The following is a 24,666-nucleotide window of genomic DNA, read 5'->3' as shown; positions in this document are numbered from 1 at the left end:
GTGCGGGAACAGATAATAAAACTGCATGCAAATTTTGGACCCCAGGCCCATTTGTTACGTCGATATCTGAGAATTTAGGACAGGTAGAGATGGTTACTTTTTTATTTTCACTGCCTCAAATGCCCCTGTGCAGGGGTTTTACATGAGCGGTGGGCATTCGCGATGACATATGTGTTCTTCAATGAAACGCTTGAAGTGGTCATGATTGCTATGAATAACAGATGCTGCAGGAAGGTCACCAGTCATTGGGTGTTCTTATGAAAAATGAGGAAATATGTGCTGATGAATGGGCTGAAGGTCATGGCTGGTAGAATGACAGGATTATGCAGGGATTCATGATTATGGAAGAGGGACAGGCGAGCGACTTTTCTGCGATATAAAAAGTTGGGTAGGTTAGCTTGTGCTTTGAGTTTAGTAATGCTTGATGTATATGAATAATCAGAACAATTTTTTTTTGCCAAGGGAAGCTGAAAGTGCACTGTCTGCTATATTCAGAGCCGAATTGTTCTATCAGGCTTCAGAAATGTTTTGTTTTGCAAAATGTATGGATGTCCGATGGGCACACTTTCAATGTTGATATACCAAGTGCTGCAAAATTACTAATAAGGGCAAAATGGGAAAACTGCTTTTTAAACTATGTAGCCATGCAATAAAAATTGTTTTTATTGAGTCATATTCTTTGTGGCGATGTACTAATCAATAACTAATTAAAATAATTATCCTAGGCACCAGTTAATGTACAGAATAGCAATTGCATATTTTAAATCTGCATAAGAAACTGAGCAAAGTGCCTTAGTTTTATTAGAATTTGCCTAAAACTAAGGAAAATAGCTCTTGGACCAGTGTCCCCCCGAAGTTTGTAGCCAGCAGCTTCCGGTCATGAAGTGTTTAGACCATGATGAGGCAGGCGGAATTTTTTTGTGTGAGAAATTATTTTTACCACCATTTACTTACACAAGGAGAAGGTGCTTTTTTGAAATTTATTTCATTAGCTGTTTTTTTAGGCTTATTAAGAAAGTAAAATTATTTTAAAAGTTTGTTCATATGCAAAGTACAGATTTAGTGTGTGAGTGGTTTTATTGGATTTTCAGATTTCCTGTTGTGGCATTTTTATTTCTGAGTTGGCAGCAAATCTCATTGGTGCAGTTATTGGATAGGATTGACATGGCCAATTTGCCCCCACTAATGATCATTTTCATGAGAAAAGGTAGCCAGGCCTCTACTGATTCTTAAAAAAAAAAAAAAATAAGACACCTTGTCAATCTCTGATCCCCGATTCTTCTACTATTCCAGTGACAACTGGCGCAGCGAGAAATGATGCATGCATGAAGATGCCACACACAAGCACCAGCTTTCACCTTTATTACAAGGCAGCCTAGCTGTCAAGTTTATACCAGTTGGTGCGTGTGTGTGTCGTCTTCATGTGTGTGGTTTTTCCCGCTCCGCCAGTTGTTGCCGAGGCATGTATAGTGTGATCAACTTGCCCATACACTTACACTTTCTACTTCCCCCGCTGAAGGTTGCCCATTAATCTACCTCTGGCATTGGTTAATCTACTATTGATAGCAAAGGTAGTCCATACCATGCATGTTTTGATTAAACTGCAGGGTGGTGCTATGTTTTCTTTGATTTCAATAAGCAGTGATGAATCAAAACAAGGAAACTGTCATGCCTGCAGATAAGAACAGTTCCACTTTCAGCTGTCTTAACTTCATACATGGCTAGAATGTGTTGGTACGATGCAGTTTAGATAAGGCTCGCATAGATTACGCCACTGCTCTGCCTGACAGTATGTGTTGTGATTACCCATTACATGCAAATGATGGCTGTCATATAGTAAAGAGACAACAAACCAAAGCACAAGCTGTTTAAAGGGTGAACTTGTGCCCTCAAAACAAAGAATAAAGTTGGTAGAACTGGTAACAACAAATATGTCTGGCATTTGAAGAAGTGCCTTATGGTTGGCCTCTGTTTATTTTCATCACTGTGCATCTTTTGTACTGAATGGTGAGTGGGTAGTGCAAAAAAAGGGGGAAGTTCAGCAGCTTGAGATAATGCTGTAAACTTCTCAGCACATATATGCCGGTGGCCATCTTTGTCTTCACTAGTTTGTGTGAATGTGAGTATGTGTACGAGTGTGCGTGAAGTTAAGTGTTGTTGCAGCTTACTTTGGTAATCTTTTTCTCATAGAGTTGTTGTCTGCTTTGTTGCGTATTTTTTGGTGCTCTTATTTTCATCTACCAGGAGAAGAAGTAAGCTGTTAAGCTGCCACTGCTAGTGAAATAGGCCTCTCTCCCTGAGGAATTTTGTCCTTTGGTATTACAGGAGAGTGCCCTGAAACGATCCTGCTCAGACCTAGACCCTCGTTTCTTCACAGAGCCTGACGCTTGGATATCAGCTGTTAGGAAAAGGAGAGAGGTGAGTGCAGTGCTACAGTTGTGTTGGCTTAGCTGTATTGTTTACATTTTGGGGATGCTTGGTGTGGTTGTCCAATTTTATTTCATTGCTATAGGCTTGCAACCTGCTTTGATGCTTGCTTTTGTACCTTTTATCTGCTATAAACTATAGTGAATTCCTGTTTGTTCCATTTCCTGTGTTGAGTCTGCACAGTATAATGTAATTTTGTAAGAGGTGTTTAATCAACATGCATATTTTGCTCTGGATGTGTGACCATGTTAGGAGTGACATTTGCACAAAGGCTTGCTTATGCATGCTGCTTGTGATGACATGGAAGAGATAGCAGGCCTCCTTAGTACCCACGTCAGCACTTTTTCTCTCCAGGTACTATCGAATTCTAGTTGTTGCAAGCTGTGGCCAGCAGTATGTACTCTTGGGTCCAACTGATGGACATTGCAAGTGCATGACCAGATTGGATTGCCATGCTGTCTATGGTGTATCATCTGCAGGTCAGCCTGATGTTGCTAATGAGCATGTCCTTTCCTGTCTGCTGGTATACCACACGCCTCTTCCTGCATGGTGTGGTTCTTATTATAAGTGATGACAGAAGGTACCACTTCTAGTGAACTTCTTAACCTTTTAAACACCGCACTATGAAGCAATGTTTGAAAGACGAAAATTCCTTTTGACAATTCACAGATGTTTTTTAAAATAACTGAAAAAAAAAAAAATGTGGCCACATTTACAATGACTAAATAAGTTTGTTCCATGTTCCATTTTTGGAACATTGGCGTTTCCTGTAAACCGAATGCTAATGTCGTCTTAAACAGCTTTTATGGCCTGTGCAGCATGGATTTCTTTTTTTGGCTATCTGCCTGCAATGTGTTTGCAAATTATAGAAAGCCAGTTACTGAGCAAACGGCTGTGCTTGAATAACGCTTTTCTTTCATCATGAAAGCTCTATTGCATTGCATTCCTCACTTCAGATCCTGTGGTAGGCAGGAGAGCATGTCTTGCGCTATGGCTTTTGCGGCATGGCTGTGGCATGCACGTCCCACGACGACCCATGCATGGCTCCGTTCCATGGTTGCGTGGCCACCTTCTTCACATGCCTTGCTCTTCCTTCATCGTCTTCAGGTAGGGTGCATGAAAGGGGAGAGGGTGGGGTGTGCTCACACTCAGCATGCACCTGCCTCTTGCTTCGTACAATCTTTGCTGTCATCGGGTGGAACACGCGGTCTTGAGATACTCAAAATGCTTCAAAACACCTGTCAGATGCCGCATGTAGCCAGGAGGTGAGAGCTCGAAAACATGCGGTGGGTCTAATATATGTAGCATGCTCTTGGGATGCTGCTTATAAAGGAGCTGCCGAAATACACTGGCAGATCTGTGCCCACACATTTGATGGATCGAATGCGACAGCGTTTAGGCCTGCCAGCGTAATGTGGGAGACACTAAGGCAGCAGTATTGCTCATCTTCGAATTTTGCTACTGCCTAATGCCAATGTTCCAGAAAAGAAACATTTGCATAAAACTCACTGCCAGTGAAAAACATGCAGGCTTTAGTCCGTTTTTTTCTTTTTCCTGTTAAAGTGCTCCACTGATATTTTGCGGTGGCAAGGCCCAAAAGATGTCCATTTACCAGTAATAATTCAAAGTCTACAAAGAAGTCAGTAGTCGCAATGCTTTCCACAATCACCATACAGTGTGCAGAAACAAATTTTGGAGAAGGATGTATTTTGAAGGGAAATAAAAAATTCAATTTCATATGTTTCAATTTCGGAACATCGGCAAGGGAAAGGTTAATGTAATATCGGCTTGGTGTTTCAATCAGAGAACAGTGCTTGCCTGCTCTGTAGCACAGGAGCACATTGCACTGTTTTGAGGGGCCAGAGGTACGCCAACAGATGTGAAAGCATGCATGCATGCAAACAATTTGTCACCAACCTCAACCACAGTTACTGTGTAGTTAGATAATGTAGCGATAATGATTCGTCTCTAGTGGAATCTATGGTATTTTAGCATTTAGTTGCCATGATGCCTCAGGAACATGTGCTCACACCTTCCAATGTCGAGTCTATACTCGTGTGTATGCCAAGACATCTTGACATGCTTTTGTGGCTTATTTGCCCCTGAGTGAGTTATGTTGTCTTTTGCCCTTGCGTAAGTTATGTTGTCGCTGGAAATGAAGTGAATTTAGATGCTTGTTAATGAAGATTACTTGAGAAGGGATGAGCATGGCACTGCTGTGGCAGGCTTGTAGTCGGCACTACTCTATTAATGTCTGTGGCTTCACTTTGCAGGAACTGAAGGAAAAAAAGATACTGCAGCAGCAAAGATTTTTGGAGCGAGCACACAATGCTGGTAATTTGGGAAACTCTTTGCTAAAATGAATAGTGTATTGAAAGTACTATAACTGTAGTACACCCGACCATTTCTTTAACCTTATCACCTGGGTGTGGAACAAGCAGTCGTACAGGGTTTTTGGGGAAGTGGGGTGGTGTGAAAAGTTCATGCTGTTTCAGCCTCTTTTTTTCCATTTTTCTGCAGAGCACTGTGCAGCTGTTTGTTTGATACTCGGGTGATACTGTTAAAGGATTAGCCGGGTGCACGTCATTTCTAATGAGTGGTACACAAGGATGCAGTGATGAATAGCAGTTCATGAGTTCAGAGTGTGGTATAGATGTGACAAGCTTTTGAGTGAGAACATATCTTTCAGCAGAGTCACCCGAAACATCACTGCACCTCTGGCATTTGTTTGCAAGTTTTATTCCTGAAGAGAAAGAAATGTTTTCTTGCAGTTCCGAAAATATTGTTCTTATGCTTCCTTCAGCTCTTCATTGTAAGGGAAACTAGTGGGCTTGCAGGTGCTTTCTGAGCTTTCTGAAAGAATGTGGCACCAAAAAGCCTCCCAGGCAAGGTGTGGAGACTGCGCCACTTTGTAATTGGGGACCGTTTAAAGCCACATTTCCCGGCAGTGCTTTAGACAAGCTGGCGGCAAGGAGACTTTCATTAAGCAGCAGGCTTTTTTTGGGCTTAGTTTATGCTGGCAGTTTCGTTTGCTAGCCAGGTGCAGCTGAACATGTACTTGGGGTCATTATGTTTCCATTACTGTGGTCTTTAGCTGGAGAGCATTTGATAAGGAGTGTGCTGTACTTACCTGAAAGGAGCTCTGAGGACTACTCCATGCAATTGTTGTTCTTTGTAAAAATCGATTCTGTGGCTCTTTCTGGCTATATTGGCGTTTATTCAGCAGCAGAAGATACACTTACTGCTAAGAAAATGGCATTTAAAAATTTGCCCCCACTCGATTGAAACTCGTGCAATCACTGGAAAGGACTCAGTGGTCACTGTTTTGAAGTGAATGGTGGTTTAGCCTAGCTTCAGGGATCCATGTCAAAAAAAAAAAAAACTGTCGACGCGCCACAGTTCATTTGCGAAATCGGCCGGCAATGGCAACACCTGCGTTTCATTTTTTGACCTTTTCTAGTTTAGAATAGCTCTGTTTTCTGTTCAAGTATAGTGTCTTTGTTGTTAGAATGTTAGTCTGCTGATCCAGTACAATTAATTTGTCTTTGTTGCTCCATTAAATGTTTTTTTGGCATATGCTGACTGTCATTTCTGACATGTCGCGAAATTTTACTGCCATCATGTGGCTCTTACTTGCTTACTTGCTTTCGTCATGCAGATGGCATCTTGAAATTTCATTTCCAGCTACTATGTACTCGTAAAAAGTACCCGTACTGATTTTCCTCCTGGCTAGCACTCCTTGGTTACACTTCACGTGATTCTTTATTTCATGAGTCAGCGTTACTGGTGGCCAGCGTTTTGAGATGTTAGACTTTCTGTAATGCTTGTGCAGGGTAATTTTCACAGATTAAGTATTAATACTTAGTTCCGTAGCAACTCGAAGGACCCCTTCACACCCAAAGTTCATTGCCAATTCTTCCATCTTGTAATGCATTTCCTCATGGATAACTTCAGCCAGGCAACCTAGACATATTTATTTATTTATTTATTTATTCGATACTGTCAATCCCATCAGGGATCGTAACAGGGAGGGCATTCAAAGTACAGAGGCACACAAAAAAAAAATAGCAATGGTAATTAATCAAAGTACATAAAAAATATAACACGAGATTATACATTAGAAGATACGAATAACAAATAAACCATTTATAACCATAAATAAACAAATATGGGCCATTTGCCAGTGGCTACCTCTCTTGCTAGACTGCTGTCCAATTTTTGACTGAGCAGCATACCTGTGGACTTTTCATGTGTTTAGGAGTGCTTACTAGTGTTTTTTTTTGCTTGGAGTCTCAAATTGATTGACTGATGACAGAAGCTAATAGCCACAGAAACCAAGGGGCACAGGGGATTTTTTTTTAAAAATTAATTTATTTATTTTGTGGTGTTGATCAATTTAGAATATTACTGAATATGTTATTGCTTAAAGATAATTGATTAGAAAAGCAGAAGAAAAAACAACCACATGCCGCCGGTGGGATCCGAACCCACGACCTCCGAATTACGCGTCCGGTGCTCCACCTCTGAGCTACGGCGACGGCTGTCAATTCTTCTGCTTTCGGGGGTATTTATGTTTTACAAGTAACCTAACCTTGAGAGTGTTCATCAGCGCCACCCATGTTCATAAGCGGCGGACGTAGAACGTCCTGAGTTACCGCAGGTGTGACGTAGAACGTCATCGAACGGAGAGGGTGGAAGCTGCGTGAGAACCCTCTTATGCTTCCTATGGCGTCAAGGCTGCCAGAATCGAGGCCCTCGCTAAGCAATTAAGCAAACAAGGTAAGGGTAATGAGGGGCTTGTTATAAATATGACAGAAGCCAACAGCCACAGAAACCAAGGGGCACAGGGGATTTTTTTTTAAAATTAATTTATTTATTTTGTGGTGTTGATCAATTTAGAATATTACTGAATATGTTATCGCTTAAAGATAATTGATTAGAAAAGCAGAAGAAAAAACAACCACATGCCGCCGGTGGGATCCGAACCCACGACCTCCGAATTACGCGTCCGGTGCTCCACCTCTGAGCTACGGCGACGGCTGTCAATTCTTCTGCTTTCGGGGGTATTTATGTTTTACAAGTAACCTAACCTTGAGAGTGTTCATCAGCGCCACCCACGTTCATAAGCGGCGGACGTAGAACGTCCCCTGTGCCCCTTGGTTTCTGTGGCTGTTGGCTTCTGTCATATCTATAACGAGCCCCTCATTACCCTTCTCTTCTTTGCTTAATTGCTTAGCGAGGGCCTCGATTCTGGCAGCCTTGACGCCATAGGAAGCATAAGAGGGTTCTCACGCAGCTTCCACCCTCTCCGTTCGATGACGTTCTACGTCACACCTGCGGTAACTCAGGACGTTCTACGTCCGCTGCGTATGTACGTGGGTGGCACTGATGAACACTCTCAAGGTTAGGTTACTTGTAAAACATAAATACCCCCGAAAGCAGAAGAATTGACAGCCGTCGCCGTAGCTCAGAGGTGGAGCACCGGACGCGTAATTCGGAGGTCGTGGGTTCGGATCCCACCGGCGGCATGTGGTTGTTTTTTTTTCTTCTGCTTTTCTAATCAATTATCTTTAAGCGATAACATATTCAGTAATATTCTAAACTGATCAACACCACAAAATAAATAAATTAATTTAAAAAAAAATCCCCTGTGCCCCTTGGTTTCTGTGGCTGTTGGCTTCTGTCATATTTATAACGAGCCCCTCATTACCCTTACCTTGTTTGCTTAATTGCTTAGCGAGGGCCTCGATTCTGGCAGCCTTGACGCCATAGGAAGCATAAGAGGGTTCTCACGCAGCTTCCACCCTCCCCGTTCGATGACGTTCTACGTCACACCTGCGGTAACTCAGGACGTTCTACGTCCGCCGCTTATGAACGTGGGTGGCGCTGATGAACACTCTCAAGGTTAGGTTACTTGTAAAACATAAATACCCCCGAAAGCAGAAGAATTGACAGCCGTCGCCGTAGCTCAGAGGTGGAGCACCGGACGCGTAATTCGGAGGTCGTGGGTTCGGATCCCACCGGCGGCATGTGGTTGTTTTTTCTTCTGCTTTTCTAATCAATTATCTTTAAGCGATAACATATTCAGTAATATTCTAAATTGATCAACACCACAAAATAAATGAATTAATTTAAAAAAAAAAATCCCCTGTGCCCCTTGGTTTCTGTGGCTGTTGGCTTCTGTCATATTTATAACGAGACCCTCATTACCTTTCCCTTGTTTGCTAAATTTATTGACTGTATGCCGTAACTAGCTCGGACATAACCACTGTTAGTATGACAATCGGAGGTAAAATAAAAGATGAAGTATTTGGGGCGCAACATTATATGTAAATACAGCATATATATGATCACAGTATTGCAACATCTTTCGGCCTTTGTATGGAATGCTGGTTACGCACAAAGTTTTAAAGTTGTATTTGGGAGCTTAGGCGTGTATGTCACGGCCAGAAGTGAAAAATAATAGTCCTAAAGTAGGACTGTTTTTTCTTATTGAATGCTTATTTGCTTTTTTATGGTCATGTGTACACATAGTATGATAATAAACAACTTACTGCAGAACCGTACTCATGCTTTAACTTATGATGTCACATTTTTCAAGTACTAATTTTTTAATTGTTTTGATATGATAGCCTGGTCTGCTAATCTTATTTTGTGGTGCTTTGATACCACAAAATATTTTGATACCAATATAAAGTGATGGGCTAATTTTATTGATTAAACAACTTTTTGTCGTTTTGAGATCATTCGTGAGTTTTATTTGGGATGATGTGGTGTACACTGAGGGCCTTATGAGGGTGTTTCCAAAAATGTTGCCCTACCTATAAGGTATCATTGAAATGTATAGGAAAGACTTAAAATTCAAGCAGTGTGAGCATGGTTTAATGTCCTATGGTTGGCACCATAGGACATTGGGAAAACTGTGGGAAAAGCGTTCAGAAATTGCACACTGTTTTTTTTTTGGCGGGGTAGGCTTCTGCTTTCTCATTAAACTTTTGGTGTGCTTCTCACAGTTAGCGCATGTGTAAGTTATTGTTGTTAAACGAAACATATGTCTATTTGTGTATCACGGCTTCACTAACTCTGCATCAGATTAATTTTTAGGCTTGTCTGATGTATGTTAATGTAGGTACCACGATGTATATTCTTGTTTTCATTACCACCTGGCTTGACTGATTTTGTGCTGAAGGGGAAGAACAGTGTTGACTGGTTGCCCAGGCAGTTGATATACTTGGCCTGTAAATATTGGCCAAATAAATGTCTTGTGCAGTAAAAGTTCATTAATTAGAACTTCAAGGGACCAGAAAAAATGTTCGAATTATCTGAAAGTTTGAATTATCGAATGACCGTGAAAAAACTGACAAGAACCATTTGCATCACGGTAAATATATTTGGTGAAAGACTGGGCAGTAGGTGCCTGCTTTCGAGGTAAGAAATGCGTGGTAGTGGCCATTACCCATCTTACCATAAGTGCTTTACTGCGTGCATACTGTTGGGAGTGTGAAAACAAAACTGCACCAAAATAGTAAATGACTCCTGCATCCTTAACAGTGTGAAGCGGTGGAGTTCCACCGTTGTCTTGTCACATCCATCATAAGTAGCACCGTTGCGTGTGAGGAGCGAGAAAAGAAAAAATGGGGAAGAAAACACCAGCGGTGCTCCAGTTGGCGTCCGAAACGGTGTTCAGCTGGGCTAGATTGGCTGGCTGATGTGTTGGCGATAGCTGGCGTTGCAGCAGGCTGAAATGAAGCTCAGATAAGTGAAACTGAAACTAAGCGGTCAAACTATACTCTGCGACGAGGCCGTCTGTTTTTTGTCGTGCCTGCCGCTGAGTGCATGTCAGAGGTGTGCAAGCAACTCTGCGGCATGGAACTCCAAATTAGCAGGCACCTGACGCCATCGACTTACATCGCCATTGGCTGGGACTGAGCCAGCAGTTCGAATTATCAGGGTTTCAGCTTTTGCTTTGTTTGAAGATGCCCGCACCACGAAATTTTAGTGATAAAATGTGCCGGATTTTCAGATTGCTTCCTTATTTACAGTGTTGCTAGGCTTAGCGAATATGCGTCGCTTGATGGCAGAAAGCGCGGGAGGTTCAAACAGGTCAATGATTTTGGTCTAAAATGCGGCCACTAAGGATTGACATTCTGTTAAGACAGTTTTTTTATTTATGCGGACGCGAACAAAATGAAAAATACTTTCATTTGGGAGAATTACCGTTGCGTGTTTCGGCTGAGATGGCACTGTACATGACTATCAGTCCAAAAAAAGGTAAAAAACGTTCCTTGCATATTGACCAAATCACTGTGTAGTGGTGTAGCAACAATAGGAAGGAAGCAGCCGAAGCCGAAGCCAATGCGAGGGAAAGGAAAACGTCACCTGGGGTTCCAGTCAAATCTGCCGATTTCAGCAGAGCAAATATCGATGCTTCACGGAGCGATCCAGGATCGACGTCTAATCCCAGTCTGCCATTAGAACAGACAACTCGCACTCCCATTTAGCCATTGGAATACAATTGCTTCAAAGAGAGGAGAAAAACTTGATCCAGATCTGACATTGGAATTCACCACAATTTGTGGGCCTGTAAAATTATTCCAGAGCCCTCTACTACAACACCCTTCATAACTAAGTGTAGGTTTTGGATAGTGAAATCAGTTAATGAAAAAAAAAAAAATATGTTTGAGTGTTCCTTGCAGCTCTTGGGCAGGTCTAATGGACGGGATTTATTTTTACCATCTTTATTCCATCATTTGGGCTCCTTTCTTGGTTCTCTGTGTTTATTAACTCTCTCTTGTGTGGAAGTTGTGGACCTAACTTCGGCAGTCTTGTAGACGAGAATATGCTGCCTGGTCTAGAATGAACATTTTGCCAGCCTACCATTTATGACCAGACACAGCAAGTTTTTGAAGGCAAAACTCTTTTATCGATATCAACAGATTTTGTGACATGTAAAGGAAAGTCCAGACTTTACTTTTAGTCTGAACTTATTTAGCTGGGCATTTTTTTCCCCACAAGAGTAGTAAAACATTGTTAATTTAGTGGCACAATGCCTACGTGCATAAATTTGGAGTGTGTAATATACTCTATTATTTTTTCAGGTCAGAAAGGAAAGTCAAAAAAGAAGGTAAGCTCAAGATGTACTATAAAGATCGAGGTATGTGCTAAAAATGTGATGTTTGCTTCTTGCATAACCTTGTCAGAAGGAAGCTTTTCTTATGACTTCTTTTTATTTTGCAGGAGCCTCAGTTTTCAGACAGTGAGTTTGATGATGCAGATTATGCAGAGGAAGGAGAAGAGATGGAAGAGATTATAGCAGAGTTTGAAAGGGAATTCAAGAAGTAAGTGCATTTCCTTTGCCATAGAGTCTGAATGATGTGTCAGACTGACCTTTTGAATTAAACAAAAAGCATTGGTAATACAACCATGTCTATCTGCTGTGTTTCAGAAAACAACTTGGTGCTGATCAAATGGGCACGACCATTGCTGAATATTATCAGCTTCAGCTGGGAACCGAAAGGATCAGGTTTGTTCAAGCACCTGTAACTATGTTTATATAAAAGTCCAAGTGTATGATGCACTGTGATTCACTACTGTGCTGATCAAAATGCTGGGAGTTTGACAGGGTGCCTGGAATGACAATGCTTATTTCTTTACTGTCGAAAAGTGGCCAGCTAACATAAGACTTTTAGACGCAGGTGTCGTTAAAAAAAAAAATTAGAATCTCCTGCATTGCTTAATATGGTGTGCTTTCTTTTTTTTTTTGTCTATGCAGAGCTCCAGAAATTCTCTTCCAGCCCAGCATAATTGGTGTTGAACAAGCGGGTGTTGCTGAAACCTTAGAATTTGTGTTTTCCAGGTACACTAAAGAACAGCAGTCTTTCTTGGCTCAGGTAATGGAGCACACTTTTGTATTCAAGTACTCCTTGCTAGCACTTAAAGAACCTTAACCCTTGATGTTTTCTTTTTAGCTACAGAACAGGGGAACTTACTTTTCTTATTTGTCTTAGTGCTTAACATTAGTTCATAAAATATGGAGTTGCACACATTTGTAGCTCCAGTACTCATTGATCATTGTCACAATAAACTATACGGACGGACGAAGATAGAGAAAACTTTATAAAAGTACTGCCTTTGGTTCAGCCATGGAATGTAGTAGATGGATTGATGAGGCTGATGTGCTGTGCCCATGCTGTGGCATGTATTGCAGCACTCCACTTTTACTTGTTCAGGTGCTCTGTGCATAGCACTGGCATGACTGTTCATGAAATTGAACTCATGTTTCTAGCTTTTCTGCTTACCTTGTCTACACTGCTGGAGTAATCAGAGTAAATGGCTTCCTACAAGTAAGTGATGAGGGTGCAGGCAACCTTGACTGCTCCTGCCTTGATGGAGCTACTGTGAAGTAAGTGCCTGTGCATGAACTGAAATGCACTGCATAGTTCAAGGCTGTGTGCATAAATTTATTCCTTGCTGCATAGAGAGCACGGTTCCCAATGGGAAGAAAAGATGAATAATGGTTAATTTGTTTGGTTCCTTTCTTATTTGGTTATTTTAAATTCTTCTAAAGGGTGTCAGCAAGGTCATTGCATGGAGGGTGGTGTACACTAGTGTAAGACAAGGAAAAAAAAGAGTACAAATGGGTAGTTGGGACAAAACTGTTTGTATAAAACACTTAATAAAAGCAGATATTAATTAATTAATTTATTTATTGAATACTGCGGACATGCTGTATGTCCAAGCAGGAGCGGGAAATACATACAGGAGGAAAAAGCAAAGCAGGTGTGATGTACCGAACAATATAAATACCACAAAACAAGCAACGCAGAAGTACAATTGAAAACGCGGTTACAGTACAGCTACTAGACCAACAGTGAAAATCAAGAAGGATTACAAAGCAACAGAGAATTCTCCGGTAGAGCATTCCATTGAGAAACTGTTCTCGGAAAAAAAAAGAAAACTTGTAGGTATTTGTGCGTGCAAAAATAGATTTCAGGCTAAGGGCATGCTTATGGCGCGAGGCTCGTGTACAATCATTAACGATGTAATAAAGTGTGGCACTGAAAACGAGGTATAAAATTAAGCTAATCAACCAAAAAGTTGGGCATTATAAGACATAAAAATGTAGGAGTGGCTTAGCATAGCAGAAGTTATACATATGACAGCAAAAAAATAGAGACACAACTTGGTTTATGGGAAGTACATAAACAATCTGGAAACAGTAGAAACAAATGAGAATAATTGTAACAAGATTTAAATGGGGAACATTAAAGGGGCTCTGAAAGGGGCTGTAATAAAGTTGTGGTATGCCTGGGGTGTTAAAGCACGCTGCTTCACAAATATCGCCCCAGCAGGAATTTTTTGAATGTGATTTTTAGAAGAGTTATCTGTAGTCAAAATTTGAATTTCAGCATCTTCGCGCCTTTCCCCCTCGTCTCATCACTTTTCGCATGCTGGAAGGTCGGTGCTCCTCCACCGGTCCCACCTCCGGGGGCGGAGCTTCGTGACCGGCCGGAGCTACGCGGCTTATTGGCCATGGCTGCGGTAGCTGCCTGATGTCTGAAAGCCACCTGGTGTCAATAGCCACCTCTCAACTTGCATACACAGGTGTGAGTGATGGAGGAAGGTACGAGTATGAAAGAGTCACCGGGAAGGGTGTGCCAACTTTCGCGCGTGATTGTGGGTCCTCTGCTACATGTAGAAGTGTATTATTTGGCTCAGGTTTGCATGACAACACAAGCAGTGATTGAGCGAGGTGATGTGCCCTCCTCGGAAGGTGTTTCAGAGCCCCTTTAAAAGCTAGCTGCACATCAGAAATGGTTCAGGGTATCAAAAACATAAAGTGGTGACGCAGGAAAGAAAAGAAGGAAAAAAAAGTGAGCTTGAAAATGTTGACATCGCTACATATGAGACGATTAAATTTAGTTGTATTCGCTTCTGGGGCAATGTGCAGTAGTACTAAGTTGCAACGCGTAATGGTGCACCGACTTAGTGGCATTGCCTGTGAGGGTTAATGACATGAACTGTTCTCAACTTTGTGTGGGTAATATGTCACGGAAAGATGGATGCAGGTGACTGAAAGAAACTGTGATGTAGTGGTATGCGATGGTTTATCAAGTTGGTGGTGATCTTCTGACTCTGCATGATTTTTTAATACAGTAAAACTTGGCATGTTTGCATAGTCTGAAAAAATGAAAGGCACAGTGCAATTTTGCAAGGACTTTTCATTCATGTTTAGGCCTGGTCTGAATGCCAACTTGCTGATGCATATTCAATTTTAGGTTTGACTAGGGTGAATTAAGCAAGTGTCTTTAGATATGCCATAGTGTTCAAAGTTGTGTTTAGGACAACAAAGCGCATGGCTATCAGAAGCCAAAGTTAATTTGATGGTACCTTGTTCTGATGGATTGAAGGTGAACACAGGTATATATAATTAGTGGTAAGTTTGACGGAACTATTATTTAGAAAGTGAGCTGTTGGCATGCGAAAAGAACTGTGAGTAAAGGACATTAACCAAGATGAATGTGTGCTGCCTACTCGAGGGCCAGTAGTAAAGGCTGATAGTTGGCGACAAAGTTAATGTTACTAATGTTACAATATTTTACGCAGTCATTAGCAGGTAACCTAACTTGATATGGCATATCACTGGTGAAGTCATTAATGTAGGGTAGAGGGACAAGGAACCCCCCCCCCCCCCCCCCCCCCCCCCTTGGGGTATTTCAGAAAAGATTTAGATGGAAATGAAGCTAATGTTGTTAACTAGTTAACTGAATTAAGGAGGTTTTAATCTAAGGAGTAACATGAAAGTCAGTGTTCAGTTGTGCTAATTTGTGTTTAAGCATGTGACAATGGACACTATCAAATACTTCAGAAAAATTTAAAAAAGCTGCGTAATTCACCCTAGTCCACATTAAAATTGAATATGCATCAGCAAATTGGCATTCAGACCAGGCCTAATAACTAATGTCAAGTCCTGACAAGAGAAACTGCATGAACTTCAAAATTCTAGTTGTAAAGAAGTCTGATGAGTTGAGTGCCATGTGAGAAACCGCTGCAAAAGCTATGATAGTACTATTTGAAATACTTTACAGGCTTCCAAGCGGTTAATGACTTGGCTATGAATTATGTGTTTTAACCAGTTGTTTTGGTTTTTGAGGGAGAGTGGTAAGGCTGGGAAGAAGAACAGTCACGTGATTTATGGGAAGGTATAACTCTTGTTTCTTACCAGTCATTTGGTAATGATTGGGGAAACGGTGGTTAAGCTGTGTTAATAAGAGCCTATGGAGATCTTAAACTGGCTGTGAAGAGAGTACATAAACTCAATCACTACATTACCTCGTCATGAACACCTGAGCCAGATACTAATATGCACAGCAGAGAACCCACAGTCGCGCGAAAAAGTTGGTGTTCTTTTTCCGGTGACTTTGTGATGCTCACGCCCTCCTCCGTCTTGCGCTCCTCCGTGATTTTGTTCAGAGATGGTTGGTGTTTAGATTCTTTCAAGTGTCAAGTAGCTACCAGGCCGCGGCCACTCAGCAACATCGCACTGGTGGGTCAGGAAGCTCCGCCCCACGGGGTATTCCGCAGGGGGGCTAGCGGAGGAGTTCCAACCTTTGAGCATACAAGAAATGACAAGAGGGGAGAGAAACGCATGAAGACATTGAAATTCAAATTTTGACTACAGATAACTCGGCTTCTACAAAATGCATTAAAAAAAAATTGTTGCTGGAGGATACTCATGAGGCAGCGTCCTTTAACCCTTTGAGGGTCGAATTATTTTGAAGAAAACTTTCCCAGGTGGTCAAATTACTTTATTGCGGATCTTGAATCTACAAAATGTATATAATCGAAAATAAATAGTAAAAAAAAATTAGGGACAGTACTTTGGTGACAGCATCACTCACAACTGGAAAATGATCAATAGAATAGAATACCAACGGTGATAAGCAAGCTAAGAGCAGCACCAATAAAGATAGAAATCAACTTTCGCCGCCTCTGCAAAACAGTGCCCACAAAGAGAAAACACGTTTCGCGCGACTCCGTTGCGATCCCGCGGCGGAATTGAAACCGCGTAGGCGCGTTGCCACAGAGGGTGAGAATACCTCGCAAGCAACGGTGATAAGCGAGCTAAGAGCAGCGCCAATAAAGATAGAAATGAACTTCGGCAGCCCCTGCAAGAAAGTGCTGACAAAAAGAAAACTCAAATTTCACGCGACTCCGTTGCGATCACGCGGCGAAACCATAACTACAAAAGGGGTGTTGCCGCAGTCTGTGCCGCCGCGCTAAAGCTAGACATAAGTTCTGCTTATCTCCGTAAGAAGGCAGCACAAAATTCAAACACTTCTGGTAAGTCCTAAGAGGTGGCAGCACCCCCCAGTGAGCACGCATTGTTCTTTTGGCGCAAAATTTCAAATGGAAGATCGAAACCATACCCGTACGGCAAAGACCTTGCGGGACAGAAAACCGCCGCCGTACATATACGGCAAAAACCTTCAAAGGGTTAACATCCCAGGAGTACCATACCTGTATTGAGAGCCCCTTTCAGAGCTCCTTCAAGGTTATCTAGTGGGTATGAAATACCAGTCTCATTAATGGTTATTTAAGAGTCAGAATAGGTACTTCTATGAAGAAATTCCACGTTTTTTATTAGTAAGCATGGAAGGCTGTGTACACTTGAATTCAGGAACCGAAATGCTGCTGGTATTGGTAAGGACCACTCCCAGATTCTTATTTGGTTATCAGTTTTCAGAATTTGCTGATGTTGTTAGTAGCATGGGTGCCATTGAGTTAATTTGAGTAGTCTGGCATTGCATATTACATTCTGTGTATTTAGCCCACATACTTTAGGGACTGTTGCTAACAGCTTGTTTGTATATCTATAGACTTTTTTAATACTCTCTGTGAAGCCAAGGAATAAACCATGGCACATTCTTACTCTCCTGAAGGGCTGATGAGGGCTACAATGCTGTGTAGGTACTTGATATAGAGTTTTCCCACCAAGCTATGAAAACCAGGTTCTGTGTCACTCTTGTGCATTAAGTACTGGCTCTGTTTATTTTATAGAATGTGTTCGTAACGGGCGGCCCAGCATTGCTTCCTGGCATTCGTGAGCGACTGTGCACTGAACTCCTGGCAATGCGTCCTTTTCAGTCACGATTCTCTGCAACATTGGCAAGTAAGTGCAGAGAATATTTGTCTCTGACATGTATGCTGATGCCATGATATGAAAGAAGTGTGATGACAAAATAAGGTTGTTACAGCCTTGCCGCATTGCAGCTGTGGCAGCAGAGCCTGTGGTCCTGAGCAGTGTTTATTATTAATGGTAATTTATTTATTTATTTATTTATTTGAAATACCTTACAGGCCCATTGGGCATTGTGTAAGGGGGCCGAAAAAAAAATATAATACAATGCATTAATAACCAAAAGAAACAAAAGAGAAACACACAGTCATGATAAACAATATATCAACAAATAGCAGAGAAGAAGAAACGAAGCGGAAATAACAACAGGAAAAGAGAAAAGAAAAAGAATACGCGGCACAAAATAAAGCACTACAATAAAGGATGATGTGCTCATCGAACATGAGAACAATGAGTAAAATAGCGTGATTAAGGCAAACATGGAAACATGGCAGGCAAACATAAGTAAGAAAACATCCGAATGGCACTGGTAATTTAGAATGTATGGCTTTGATTTAAGTCATAAATCGAAACAAAGTTATGAAATGCGTTGTATTGGACAAATTATAATGTGTGGCTTTATCTTGTATTCTAAACTAAACCATGTTATGAAACATTGTGTGATAGATGAGTCCATGTGTATATTATGATGACATGTCGATGTTTGTTAAAACTTTGGTAGACAAGTTTTTCTGTTTCAACCCCTTTTTAAAAGCCTGTACTGCTGCAGGCAATTAAACCTATTTACTGATGCTTTTCCTATGTTAGCCATTGTGCTTCACAAGCAAATGTGCTCCGTGCAAGCTGGGGATACGCTACTTTGATAAATGCAAACACTGCTAAGAGAAATCTCCTCAACTGCTTAGTTGCCAAGTGCCTAACTGCAACTGCTGCAGCTTCAAATACAGTGGAGTAAGATGCGTTCCTTCAATAGCTTTCTATAGCGTTCCTGTAGTGATGCATTGCAGGCTGTTTCACTGACTGTCTGGTCATTTTGATCCTAGGTGGACTAACTGAGGTTGGCTGCAGGGTGTAAAATGCCATAGAAAACAGTGCCTGTTTGTTCTGGGCTTTATTTAACAGGTGCAGATGTACTGTCACAGGGAAGTAGAGGCCCATTGTGTTGAACGTGCTTAACATCAGTATCTTGTATGAAGTTTTGGAGGAGCACGTTTTTTTTTTTTTTTAACTGTGGTATTGATCAAAACAGTAAGAGGTGGTTAAGGTGATGTGCACGCAGTACAAGGAACTGCTGAAGGAACCACGATGAAAAGCGTTCCGTTTGGTGGGAGGTCGTTAAGAAGATACGAGGAGGTTGATTTGCTAAGATTGTTATTGTGCGAACTGTTGAGTTATTACGTCACCAGGTTTTGCAGCAAATGCTACATGGAACAGCAGGCATAAAAGTATCTGAAAATTGCTGAAGCCAAGGAGCTGCAGAGAAGCTTTACCTTCTATATGAACAAGTTTCAATGTATAAAGGGTCACTACTGGCTACTACTGAATGAAATGACATGAAATGCCTCGAACTTTGAATTGAAAACTTGTTTAGGAGTGAAAGAGAAGTTATGATGTAAACTTTCATCTGATTAATTCATTTTGAGAGCAGAGAGTGTCTAAAATCCGTGACATGCCAACTTGAAGTCATCAAATCTTTGGAATGGAAACATAATTCTTATCAACACATCTATTAGAGCGTTTGTGAAAGACAAATATTTTTTTAATTACTTCTTCATATACAATTTCATTATTTCATGGTTTCTCGTTACCTAAGGCCCACAGAGCACTGTAACATTTTAGTAAATAAGAGCAGTACTTACCAGTTCTGTCTTCTTTACCTGTGGTAACGAATGGAATTGCCAAATTTGAGTGTTAATTTTGCTGTTTATTTCTGATGTCGATAGATTTTGGTAGTGTCAGCACTTTATGAGCAAAAGATTTTGCAATTCCGTTGTTTCCAGCAAGTCTTGAGTATTTAGCACAATGTTTGTGCTGCATTTAAATGTGCAAATAAAAATTGAGATTGGTGTCAATGTGGTTGTTTTGTTGACGGACGCTGTTTTCTGATGCACCAAATTTCATCCTAATCAGTGCAGTTGATTCTGAACAAAAGCATGTGTGGGATGTGTTCACTGCCTCACAGCTGTCATACCACTGTGCTTCAGCACCAGCCATCATATTTGTGGTTACCGCTAAGCAAAAACAGTGTGCTGTGGTATTTTTAATGCAGGAATGCTTTTAATGGCTACATTTGTGAGCCTCTTTCCATCCTCAAACTCTGTCCATTGGGTTTTCCGTCCATCCACCCAGACCCATCCTTTAGGACCTGCATAAGTGCATAAGGTGCTGTTGGAGTGAGGTTCAAAAAATTTTCGTTTTCTGTTTCTTGAGCTGCCACGGTGGCTCGGTGTTTATGGCTCTCGGCTGCTGACCCGAAAGATGTGGGTTCGATCCCGGCTGTGGCGGTTGAATTTCAATGAAGGCGAAATTCTGGAGGCCCGTGTACTGTGTGATGTCAGAGCACTTAAAGAACCCGAGGTGGTCAAAATGTCTGGAGCCCTCCACTACAGCATCCCTCATAGCCTCAGTCACTTTGGGACGTTAAGCCTCCATAAACCAAACCAAACCGTTTCCTGTTTCTTGTAAGTGTTAGTTCACGATATCGTCAATTTGAATGGGCGAAATATGCAAGTTTTTAAATTATCACCTACAATAAAACATTACATACACTTGGCATCTCAGAGGACGTTGTAACACCAGGCAGCGGCACTCGGGAGAAGAGCTTCCAGTGTGAGTGCACTTACGGCGTGTGGTATGCTGGCGTGCACACAGGAATCGGCGCGAGGCTCCCAGATAGCACCACGTGCTGGCAAGGTGGGCGTGTGCCTGTTGCGTTGAGACCAATTAGTGCGTGCGCACGGGCAGCGCAAAAGTATCACCTGAACCTTGTACTTGAGGTGGAGCGACCATTTTGACTCTCCTCTGAGCATTTCGCGCTCTAACTGTGCTGCTATGACCTGACACAATGGCGTCAACGTTGGCAGAACCTTCCGCAAGTAGTGTTGCTGTTTGCCAAGAATGCTTATGCCTTCAGAAGCGACAGGCAAGATCTTCAACTACAGAAGGTGACCAACAGCTTGACCGCCTTAGGAAGCGCCAGGCAAAAACTGTTCTTTCTTTACCAAGGTGTGTTGCTGGGCAAGTTGGTTAAGAAACATTCTGGGAATCGCAGCACTGGCAGACAACGGAATTTTTGGTGCTCATGGCTGCTTATGCACTCATGGAGACCACTTAGCAACAGGACTGGAGTGCATGAAAGTGGTTATCAAGAAGGAATGAAAGAAAACATTAGAGCACAAGATAACTCCATCCAATTTTTGTTATTAGTAAAATTCGATTCATTGGCTTTTTGTGGCTGTGTTAACATTCGCTCAGCTGCAAAAGTTGTATTTATTCCCAATTCAGAGCTGAAAATATATTTTCTGTTGCCCTTGATTCAAACTTTTGAGGTTGATGATGACATCCAGAAAATGGTAGACCCTGTTATCACTGTTGAATGTGGATGGCGATGTAGTCTTGCCTCTGAGGTCTGCATACCAGAAGGTATTGATGTCATCACAGCTTGCTTGTTAAAAATGCCTTCGGAGTTGTGATGCCTTTATTTCATGTTTTGGTTTTTTCTGTATTAAAAAGCTCAGTTTTTAATGGAAGTAGCTTCTTTATCATTAGAGTACGGTAATCAGTTGATGTAGGTCAACTTCAGCTTGTTCTCAGTGTTGGCCGTAAGTGCCTTATACATTCCCATTATTACTGAGTCTATTGGTAATTGTAGCTGTGCATGTTTTTGGCTCGAGGATGCTTACATGAAGGAGTTTTTTTCAGAAAACCCAGCCTTGGACAGCTGGAAAGGTGCAAGGCAGTGTGCTGTTCAAAGAGATTTCCTCAACAAGTTCGCCATTAAGAGGGCAGACTATGAAGAGAAAGGCCCCGACTACTTGAAGGAGCATTGTTATTCCAATGTCTCAAGCTCGCCTGTTGCGCAGTCGCCTGCCAAGTCCTTGACAATGCAGTCAAGTACATTGTGACAGTTGTGCCTGGTAATTGCACAAAAAAAGATGACAGTCATGACCAGCCATCAACTGTGTGGCTGTTATTTACTGAATGGTATAGCTCTGTGTATTAGTTTCATCCCATCAAGAAGCACATTACTGAAACGTGAATTGTCTTTTTTCCCTTGACCACATGTAACCAATGTAACCACGAACTTTGTGTAAAATCTTTGATGTAAAATAAACTAGCCTACACATCTATGCGTCTAGTTGTTCCTTGGGAATGTATAGTAGTTTGGGTGATGCCATGACAGGCTTTGTTGTGCTATACTGCTTACAGCAGAATTCTCACACTTGACATGCCATTGCACAATGCAGCAAAATGATGAGGATGTTGTACCCGAGGGCTAGCATCTAAACACATGGAGATTGAGAAATGGCTTAGCTTCGAGCTGTCATATTATTTTGAATCGGATATGTAACACTTCAAAAGGACGAGTTAAAGTCTGGCTACTATTGGAAGCAAAATCTGTTTATGCCTTGAACAGTGTCAATGCAGAATTTCAAGGTTTGGAAGTGTTTTTTGCACAACTGTAGCTTGGTAATCAAAGCAACAAACTGCCTTCATTTAAAGGGTGACCAAGTCGGTGATGTAAATTTAGTGGAAAAAAGCGTGCTTATTACGTATGCACAACTTGTGTGACCAACATGACAGCTCCACCTTTTGCATAATACCCTACGGGCACTTTAGCAGGGGTAGTTTACAGTCTGTTTCTGAGCTAAAGTTGTAAAAATGAAATCCATGATTGGGAAGAGCTGCAATTTTCTGTATTAATATTCAGAAATTGGCAGCCTAGGTAGTCAGAATTAATCTGGAGCCCTCCTCTATGTTTGTCATAAATAGTGTGCAGCTTTGGTACAAACACCACATAACATACTGTTCCCTAAATTGAAATTTACTTTAGTACTAGTAAATAGGTATCTTTTTATGGTTGTAAATTTTGTCCAGAATGGTGCAGAGGCTAGCTAGTTGGCATCAACCTAGTGATTTTGTTATGTGCACGCTGGAAACGTTAAAATGTAAATGACAAAAAAAAACTTTAGCATCCCTACGGCTGTACAAGGGCCAGATATTAATGACTACAAACTTGTTGTGCAAGTAGGTGTAACCGATGTAAAATAAAATCTTTAAAGTAGCATTCATGTCATTTTATACTGAAAAGCAAGACTGCACCAACTTGAATCACTACCTTGTAAAAGCCAGTGAAGGGCTCAAAACAGGTCAATTTAAAGCTGTTTTTTTTTCTTTGCATGTGAGCAATGATGTGATCTGGGAACATGATCACAATACATTTGTCTCTTCAATATTAGGTATTAAAAAAAACAAAACCAAACACTCTTACTTTGTAAACTATGACAGCAAGTTTAAGCAAACGTTTCTTCCAGTACTTTTCATTTATTCATCATTCCATCCAGGGGCATGCTTCAATGGAATCGGCAAGAAGGTACGTGCTAGCACACAACTGCAGCAGGACAGAGCATACGAGTATACATATAATGCCAAACACAACAAGTAAATTGCCACTCAAGCGATTTCAGTCGGACTTGCACTGGCGATTCTTCATGCACAGCCGGGCAAGCAAGCCGGCCATTTGAAGCAACGAGTGCACACCTTGAAGGGTTCTCATTTGGGTATAGCCTATTTCTTTGATGAACTCCAGCTTGACATCATCTCGCATATCATGGCTCTTGCAGACACGAAATATGTTCACGATGATGTCTTCGGCGGCATAGCCGAGTTTCCACATGTGCAACATGATTTTGTACGCATTGTCCAGCTGGCCATCAACGCAGTGCTGCAGCATGTCCTTGATTTGTTCCGGGTGCGGCTCGTCACATACCTTGAAAACATTTTGGCTGTTCACATGTCCGAAACCCACCACCGTCGATTGGAGGTTGTTGATTGCCTGACGCATGTCGCCTTGGGCTGTGAATACCAGGGCCTCCAAACCATCTTCTGCGTAGCTGGCATCTTCCTGTTTGCATATGTCGAGCAGCTTTGCGAGGACCTGTGCATCCGTCAAGCGACTGAAGCGCACAACGGCACATCTAGATTGGATGGGCTCGATGATTTTGTCCGAAGTGTTGCACGCCAAAGCAAATCGTGTAGTCTTCGAGTAGATTTCCATCGTACGACGCAGGGCTTGCTGCGCTCCTTCCGTCATACTGTCTGCTTCATCGAGAATTATTATTTTGTGCTTACCTGGCGGAAGCGTCACTTTCTTTTGTGCGAACATCTTGATCTTGTTCCGAACAACATCGATGCCCCTGTCGTTAGAGGCATTCAGCTCCAGCACGGCTTCGCGAAATGCGGGCCCGAGGAGAATTCGTGCCAAGCAGAGGATTGTCGTCGTTTTACCAACACCAGGAGGACCGGACAGAATTACGTTAGGCACATTACCTTCTCGTGAGAACACTTCTAGGCGTGCGATGGTCTCTTCGTTGCCCACAATTTCTGAGAATTTTGCGGGCCGGTACTTTTCAACCCAAGGTATGCAGTCTTTCTTTTTCTGGGCGCTCTCCGAATCGACATCCATCGCCTCTGCCATCACAGCAAACGTTTCACGTAAATAAACCAGTATAATTCGCAAGTACGTTAAGCGAGCCCACAAACGCTCCGCCACTCCGTTGCACAAAGAAAGCGCGCCAAAATACGTACGCGCATACTCTGAGCAGGTAGGAGCGTTCTCCAATATGAAACTCGAGTAGAGTAATGTCTTGACTTCGGTGTGGTATCTCGCGCCGCTTCAAAAAACGGCGACATGAAGCAGAGCGGTGAGACAGTGGCGACCTCACCAAGCAGCGGCGGGAGGCGGAAACACTCTGTTTAAATACAAAGCGCGCGCTCCACTTTATAACTTTATGATCATAGAGTTTTTGCTACTCACTAGCGGCAAAGCTGGTGGCTCTGCACCTGATCCAATATTAACTCTACGGTAACTTTAGTCTGGC

General features: G+C 41.9%; 2 protein-coding genes across 4 annotated transcripts in view; one reads left to right on the top strand and one right to left on the bottom strand.

Moving 5' to 3' along the window:
* The window catches only part of Arp5 (Actin-related protein 5), a 45,178-nt gene extending 23,267 nt beyond the window's left edge, over positions 1-21,911 (top strand). For 2 of the 3 annotated variants that reach the window (XM_089581132.1, XM_089581134.1), the window contains 8 exons: positions 2,326-2,418; positions 4,701-4,761; positions 11,526-11,581; positions 11,665-11,765; positions 11,873-11,950; positions 12,200-12,317; positions 17,488-17,599; positions 21,488-21,911. In XM_089581132.1, the coding sequence (XP_089437258.1) occupies positions 2,326-2,418; positions 4,701-4,761; positions 11,526-11,581; positions 11,665-11,765; positions 11,873-11,950; positions 12,200-12,317; positions 17,488-17,599; positions 21,488-21,690 (822 nt within the window). In that variant the 3' untranslated portion in view covers positions 21,691-21,911. The remainder of the gene's footprint in view (positions 1-2,325; positions 2,419-4,700; positions 4,762-11,525; positions 11,582-11,664; positions 11,766-11,872; positions 11,951-12,199; positions 12,318-17,487; positions 17,600-21,487) is intronic. The other variant, XM_089581133.1, reaches the window with a different exon arrangement.
* Positions 21,912-23,092: 1,181 nt separating this feature from the next.
* RfC4 (replication factor C subunit RfC4) lies at positions 23,093-24,397 on the bottom strand. The gene has a single exon (XM_089577088.1). The coding sequence runs from the start codon at positions 24,261-24,263 to the stop codon at positions 23,250-23,252; it is 1,014 nt and encodes a 337-aa protein (XP_089433214.1). The 5' UTR covers positions 24,264-24,397; the 3' UTR covers positions 23,093-23,249.
* Between the last annotated feature and the right edge of the window lie 269 nt (positions 24,398-24,666).

This window comes from Amblyomma mixtum, chromosome 3 (assembly GCF_055824585.1).
Source record: "Amblyomma mixtum isolate Tamu chromosome 3, ASM5582458v1, whole genome shotgun sequence".
Lineage (NCBI taxonomy): Eukaryota > Metazoa > Arthropoda > Arachnida > Ixodida > Ixodidae > Amblyomma > Amblyomma mixtum.
The sequence above is the reverse complement of the archived record's forward strand: the minus strand, read 5'-3'. Positions and strand labels throughout refer to the sequence as shown.